This window comes from Artemia franciscana, chromosome 9, assembly GCF_032884065.1.
Source record: "Artemia franciscana chromosome 9, ASM3288406v1, whole genome shotgun sequence".
NCBI classification, from domain to species: Eukaryota; Metazoa; Arthropoda; class Branchiopoda; order Anostraca; family Artemiidae; genus Artemia; species Artemia franciscana.
Window position 1 is genome coordinate 14,317,661 of NC_088871.1, and position 8,063 is coordinate 14,325,723.

General features: G+C 34.0%; 1 protein-coding gene across 1 annotated transcript in view; it reads left to right on the plus strand.

Annotated features, from left to right (window-relative positions):
• The window catches only part of LOC136031039 (uncharacterized), an 84,537-nt gene extending 77,268 nt beyond the window's left edge, over positions 1-7,269 (plus strand). Inside the window, exons 8-9 of the mRNA XM_065710233.1 lie at positions 1,137-3,806; positions 6,070-7,269. Of these exons, the coding sequence (XP_065566305.1) occupies positions 1,137-3,806; positions 6,070-6,858 (3,459 nt within the window). The 3' untranslated portion in view covers positions 6,859-7,269. The remainder of the gene's footprint in view (positions 1-1,136; positions 3,807-6,069) is intronic.
• Positions 7,270-8,063: the final 794 nt, after the last annotated feature.

Consider the following 8,063-nt stretch of genomic DNA (forward strand, 5'->3'; position numbering starts at 1 on the left):
AAAAAATTAAAAGTTCTAGTTGCCTTTTTAAGTAATCAAAAAATTGGAGGGTAACTAGGCCTCCTCCCTCGCTCCTTTTTTCTCAAAATCTTCCGATTAATTGCAGTTAATTAATATGCAAATTTTGTTTTAATTATTTATGTGCGGAGAGCCAAGATCAAAACATGCATTAATTCAAAAACGTCCAGAAATTAAATAAAAAAACAAGTTTTTTTAAATGAAAATAAGGGTCAACATTAAAACTTAAAACGAATAGAAGTTACTCCGTATATGAAAGGGGCTTTTCCTCCTCAACACCCCGCTCTTTACGCTAAAGTTTCTTACTGTTTTAAAAAGTAGACTTAAGAGAAAGAGTCAAACTTTAGCGTAAAGAGCGAGGCGTTGAGTAGGAAAAGCCCCTTTCATATACGGAGTAATTTCTATTCGTTTTAAGTTTAAATGTTGCTCCTTACTTTCATTTAAAAAAATCAACTTGTTTTTTTTATTTAATATTTTTAAGAACCAAGTCTTTTACCATACAGGCAAGCTTGAGCTGCTGAATTCAAATGTTTTGCCAGAAATTCTTTGTCAACTTTTCAGTTAACTAAGAATCTGTTCATAATTAAAAAAAAAGCCTTCAAAGTTAGCTAAGAATTGCGAAAAAGGTAAGTTCTACTTATTAGTTAACTAATGAAGTAAACCGAACGAGGCTCAAGTAGTGTGTCAGTAGGATCTTGACCGTTGTTTTAAACGAGCCACTTATACGAAATACTAACTAATCTATGGCCATAACTAGCAGCAGAGGAATAAATGGCGCTACAGATCTTGTTATAAGAAACTTTTTGACTCTTAAATAAAAACGACTGCAAAATGCAAAAAGAAATTTTATAATGCTATAATAAATACATAAAACCAACAATAGATACGTATATAATTTAAGGATGAGGACTGATTTATTAAGTTTTTGGCAAGTGCGTAGTTTTGTATCGGAAGGGAGGAGAGTTTAGGGGCACAGCTTAAAAAAAACAGTTTGTGACTTAATTGAAAATATAAAAGTTAAAGAATAAATCATCAGATTATTGATTTTCTGGAGGTGGGGTACATATAAACAGGGTTTGCTTGAAAACATTAAATCAAAATTTTATATTTATTTCTAGGTTATCAAAAAATCTGGGGATGGATCAATCGATGATGACTTCGTCCCAAATAGAAAATCAAAAGTTGAAGAGAAATATTTAGATGATATTAAAGCTCCAACTAAGAATCACTTAAATGTGCATGATGAGCAGTTAATAGGAGTTGGTGAATCTGGAAAAACTATGAATACAACTACTGAAGAAACAATAGAGTGTAATAGTGAACTATCTAAATCTCTAGAATCACATTTCAAAATTTCTACAGAAAAGAAAAATCAAGCTAAATGTAGTTTCACGAAAAAGCATCAAAATTTGACCTATTACACTAAAAAGTATGAATTGCTTGAAGTAGATTTATTGGATAGTGTGTTTGAGACATCCAGTCTTAGTGTGAACCAGCCTTTGACTGAAAAGGATCTAGCAGAAATATGTTCAACTGGTGAAGCAGCAGTTAAAAGCAGTAATTTCAATAGTTTAATAACTAGTACCCCGTTGAATGTTGTATCTTCACAACTAATTAATAAATTAGATGCAGAAGAACCAGAAGAAATTGGAAATTCTAAAAACGGTACAGTTTCACCGAAGCATGATTTTACATTAAGGAATTCACCGATGATAGAACAGTCAGTTTCATCAGAACGATCTAGTCCAGTAGATTGTATTCAGTTGCCACCTGTTGTTAATGCTATAAACATATACCACAGTGATAATTTTACAGATCTGGATGAAAAAAAGATATTAAAAAAAGATGTGGTGAAAGACAAAAAACGTGGAGATTTTGATTTTACCGAAATTACAGAAATTTATGAGCGCCCAAATTCACCTGAAAATACACCTTTCCATTTGAATGTGTCTACGAGTCGAAAAAGCAAGGCACAAAAGTCAAAAAGTCCTAATAAAATTCATCAGCCTCAAAAAGGATTTTTTGAACGATTTTCTGTTGGACGGCTTTCCAAAAAAGACGTTCTAAGGAAGGGAAAATCCTTAAGTGATAACGACATTAATAAAATAAAGCCAGTTACCTATGATAAACCTGAAAAACCAAAATTTAGTTTCTTTAATTTTGGGCGTCATAAAAAACGCAATTCTACCGAAAGTCAAAAGAGTGAATCACCTGATTCGAAACTAACTTCAAAAACTAGTAAAAACAGTCTTTTTTATTCAAACACTCATTCTCGTGACGTAGTTGATTTTTCTAAAACGAAGTCACTCTCGTCGTTGTCAGTTGATGCAGTAGATATATACGAATCCGAAAATTTTAATGTTTTACGTAATATAACTGAAACTATTAGTATCTTGAAAGAAACTCCAATAGATGTAGGACGGAAGGACAGATTACATTCAAACGATTTACCTTTGAAAAACAAGTGCGATGACCAATCAAAAGAAGATTTAGCGAAAGACACCACTTCTACTTCTTACGCCAAAAGTAACTTGGCGCACAGTCCTGGAAATGATCAGATTTACAGAAATACGTCCTTGGCACCAACAGAAAGCTGCTTAGTATCTAATAACCTGTTGGAGGATATATATACACCAAGTAATATCAACGGCACTATCAAAACTCTATCTGAATCTAAAGAAAAATCGCGACAGATTATAGAACATCAAAAGCTGAATTTAAGTCCTTCAGATAATGAAGAATTTCTTTATAATAGTGAGCTTGAGGTGAAAGTGATCCCGACAAACACGACGGATGGGAAGCTGTTAGAATGCGTGCCATCGGAGTCACAAAACTGTTCTTCTAATTCCCCTTTGATTTTAAGTTATATTGGGCTATCAGGTGAAATTGACGAGGAAAACCAAAAGGAAGGAAAAATTCCATCAGAAGTCAGAACAATGTCAAAATATCCCATTGACGAAGCTAACTATTTGGTTAACAATGCAGAGGATAGATGTCACGAAACAAAAAATCAAGCAAATACTCAGCAAGAAAAATTAAGATCGGTAAGCCCTTGTTCTAAAGAGCAATTTTCAAGGTTAGAGGAGCGAATATCTTTCCCCAGTAAAAAAAATGAAACTTTGAAACACCAGAAAAATTATTTCTCAGATACAAAAGAACAAAATACCAAGGAAAGGGTAAATTTTCCCAGGAAAGAACAAAAATCTTTTGGAGAAACGAAAAAGAAAACACTGAATCATCAGCAAATGGTTTTTGCAAAAAAACAAACACATGAAGAGACAGCCCCAGGAGAGAACCCTAGTAATTTTCCCAGGAAAGAAGAACAATCCTACGCAAACACCAATATTGAAACCTCGGATCACCGGCTTGAATCACCATTGAACAAAAAACTATACCCTTTGGACAATTATTTAGCCTATGGTTGTAATGCAATTACCAACACGAGTCAAGATAATTTGCATTCAGTTAAAAATAACTTAAGCGCGTTTGATGTTCAGCAAGTGAAGGAAACGAAGCAAAACTACGGTAATAGCCATTCACCAGGCTCAAACAAGCTCAAGGAGAAAGCAAGTTCGAGCAAAAGAGCATTCCTAGAGACAAATTTGGATGAAAATATGGGGAACTGCAGAAATTTTCTACATCACAGTTATGACATAAAAGCAAAGAGTATGCTAAATCTAGATGGATTCGCCGAATTGCCAAACCCTAAACAATCATTGGAACAAGTCGAGTTAAGAGCAATGAGCGTCGAGCATTTATTGGATGAGAGCAGAAAAAGTAACCTAGAGGTAATGTTGTGTGTATATTCTGTTTATACTTCAAACATCGAATTTTCCCTTAATTTATTCTTAGATTCTGCCAAGCCAAGTTTTGGTGAAATCTGGTTAATTTTACCAGGAGAAACGACCTAGTGATTTTACCACGGCGTTCTGGCCGTGGTATTTTTGATTTCAAGGGGATTCTCTGAAGCCTCCCTATAATAAAAGGTTTTTACAGAAATGGTTTAAAATACTTCTCGGCAAGAGATGGCCAATTTTGCAAGGTGAAAACTGCCAATCGACTTGTGAGTTCTAGCTGGTAGTTGAATTTATGGCAAAATTTTCTGGAGTCTTCAAAGAAAACACAAAAAATCTACCACGAAGCCAGGTTTGAAAAATGAAGATCACTGGTATATTTCCGTCACTGGAAGTAGAAAGCTTTTGTTTATGTCAAACATAATTATCGCGGTCGATGAAATGAATTTCATCAGCTATGGTCTTAAAAAAGAGCAAAAAGAAGAGGCCTTTTTACTGAGTGAAAAAAAATTTGGTCTCTGAAGCAAAATTGACTCATATCATAGCTTAACTTAACTTTTTCTTCCTTATCTAGTATTATTAGATGGCAGGGTTGCCAACTTTTTGGTCAATTAGTATGTCCCCTGAATCCAAAAATGCGTCGTTTTAGCTAAAATGTGTCTATCTTGTAGCCTCAAAAACTAGAGCCTTTTTTTACAGTTGCATTATTGTGAAAATGACTTAGTTTGAAATCACAAAAATTATTTAAACGTGGAAATCCCTTACTTCAGAGAAAATCCTTTACTTGCAACATCTCGAGCAAAACCTGGATGCTTAAAAAAAATATATCAAGGAAATACTCTGACTTGGTGAACAGTGACTTTTTTTTTACCAAAATATATTTTTCATTAGGAAATGTTTTGTTTATGCCATAAATTTACAAAGTGTGTCCCTTTTTAGCCTCTGTATGTCAATTTTGCGTTTCAATGTCATTGTGTCCTTGAATATGGGAATGTGTCTCTTAGGCATAAAATGTATCCAACTGGCACTCCTGTTTGATGGTGAGGATAACATAACGAAGTGTACTGTATAAAAACAAAATGTGCTAAACCATTTTTCAATTGAAAATGCACTGAATCGAAATTCAACAACTCTCAAAAAGCGTCCGATTGGTGCGAATAGGCTTTTTTTCGTAACATTACCCTCATCGCTTACTGAATTGATTTATTTTGAAGATGAAATAATCCTCATAATATATGAATAAAATAAAACTTTCATGACAGGAATATTGGAATTTTAAAACTGCAAAAAGTTAATTTTGAAGAAATTTAACCAAATTTCTTCAAAATTTATACTCTGATTACAAAAAATGTTACTAAAGTGCTACCTCTTCAATAAAAGAAAACGGCAAGAAAGGGAACTTAGCACTCAAGTATTTCATCTTAATCATTCTTCTTTCTTTTCGGCTGAGAAGTATAAATTATGGCAATAATATCTTGTGTGGTCAGCCTATCAATGCAGCTTTGGCGTACGAAAATCTAATTTTTGAGTTAAGGGGCTTGGTCTTTGAACAGTGCTGTCTATTGCACTTAACTTCTTAATTTGTATTTAGCTAGTGCATGAGTGGGTAAGAACCCTTAAGTAAGGAAGTGGGGGGCTCGGTGTCTATAGATCACGGAAGTTCAGCTAAGAGTACATGAGAAAAGAATTAAATTTTTCTTTGGATTTCTCAAATTCGAATCTGTATTTCACGATTTCAGGCAGTATGTCAACTATCCTTTGATTATTTTAAAGTGAATCAGAACGATTAAGCAAAAAAAGCATATAAAACTAAGGCATATGACTGACTTATAAGGCTTAAATTTTTTACATAGCATACACAATTATGTTGGTTAATCTTTGAGCTACTTGCACTCAAATCTGTTTTTTTTTTCAAATAAGGGACCAATTTTCAAGAACGGTCCCAGACCTAGGTCTCAAATTGAACAAAACTTATGCAATAATTATGTTGAATACAATGAAGGCAGCGCTCTGATTATCTTATACAACTTAGGAACTTAAATTAGAATGCGATGATCTAATTTTTAAGCAGAAAAGCTTCACTTTTACATTCACTGCTTTTGAGCTTCACTAACTTGTGTGTAACAGATCAGCCACTGCAAATGCAATAGTTCACTAAAGTATCTTTTTCATTCGTAGATAAATTTTGAAAGCAGTCAAGACAATTTCTACATTGTAAAGTTTTAGTGTTTGCTTTTTTTAGTTTTCACTTTTCCAGGCTCCTGAAAACGAACTCCAGCGCACAGCCAATCAACAACCATCAGAGTATGAAATAAAGGTTCAAGAATCTCTTCAGAAACTCAATATACCTGAATGGTACAAGCCCAATAAATTCAGGATTATTAGCCCTAAAAGTAAATCTCAACCCCGATGGTCAAACTCTCAACGATGTCAAACCTTGCTTGAAAAAAATAATTGGCAAAACGTCAAAGGTTCTCGTGATACATTAAGTCCTTCAAGTACAACAAGTGCCTTTAGCTATTCAAATACTAGTTCAAACTTACTATTAGATTCAAAATGTGTTCGTTTCGGAAGCTCGAGAAGCATACAGTCACGAAGTTCGAATTTCAGTTCAGAACGAGATGACTCAAATTTAATGAGTCTTAGCAGCCCTAGTTACTGCAGTGAACGATCTACTCCATTGGGTCGTAATATATTGTCCGTTCACAAACCATATCTCGGATGGCGTTCAAGAGAAAGTTTGAGTGCTCAAAATGGATATAAAACGCCAGCTGAACGTCTAGCCGAGTCTTTTCAGTCGAAAAGTCACGTTGACTTGCAAAAGAGTGACGTAAAAAGTTCAATCCAAGAACTAACATCAGCTATACAAGACTATGTCCACAGTGACCCATTGAATCACCATGATAAAGTAAATAAGAATTCACCTCGAAAGCCAAAAATGTGGTTGGAGAGTAGCTTTCTTGGTCTATCTACTTTGGATTTTGAAGAACAGGATAATATTCGTGATTTTATTCCAGAGCCTTCTGAAGAAATATTGCTCATTTAAACAAATAGAGGGGGGTGTACCAAAGAGAAGCAGAGAGTTTCCTTGTAAAAAGAAAAATGTTTTGACTAAACGAATTGTTCTGTTTACTGACTTAGTTACATACACTTATGGAATAATATGACTGGCTTATGACAAAACATCGTCATAAATATAAACTAGTCGAACCAAAAGATACTTAGTAAGGAATCACAGGGTGGTAATCTCTTTTTATCTCTTTGGTTGTACGCCTCTACTACTTGAGGGAGTATATTTTCTATTAGAAACGTTATAACATATTTTTAACCAGAATATATAGCTGTTTTACTAATACTCGTGTGTTCTTACGAAAGGTTGTTATTTTTCTTTTTAAGGAAAGCTGTAAATTTTGTTAAACATACCAAAAATACAATAAAATGTTATATTACTGTTCAATATGGTTACTTTAAAGAAGAAAAGTTTAGTATTTTTATTTTTGTTTGCAATTTTCTTAAGATTTTTTAGTACTGTCAATCAAAGTCAAAGTGCTTAAAAATTACTTTGTTTAGTGCGTCAAATCCAGGAAAAACCATCTCCCTATGTGAATAATTTCTAAATGCTGGTTTAATCAATACTTAAATTAAAAACTAATTTTTTCACTGAAAGCAAGGAGAAAAACTAATACTTAAAATAAACAGAAATTATCCCATAAATGAGGGGGCTACCCCTTCCTTAGCCCCCACTATACGCTAAAGTCTCAAAGTTTTTGATAAATACTTTTCAAGCTCGACAGCACTTCAGTTTGAGCATTCTTTCTTAAGGAAATAGGACAAAAAGTCAAACTTCAACATGAAGAGTGAGGGTTAAAGAAGGAATAGCCCCCCTCATCATCCTTACTTTTGGTTGAAAACTTGTTTTTTTATTTAATTTCAGAATATTTTCAAATCATGCCAGTAAATCCCCCCCCCCCCTCTTCTTAAGTAAAATTTCTCCTGGAAAATTCCCAAGGGTAATGTTCTCCCTTATAAAATTCTCTCTAAAAAACCCATCCTCCCCCTTCCAAAAAAGTCACATACATTCCCAATAGCTAATACTAACAGGCGAATTACGTAGCTTACAGTCCATCCTCTGGGGCTGTGAGGGGCCGTGTCATCCCCTAATGTATAGTTTTTTTGAACTTCCAACTATGCTGAATCAATTGGCTGTCTTACAATTTTTATCGGATTTCTTATGGGGGAAATGCAGCGTTT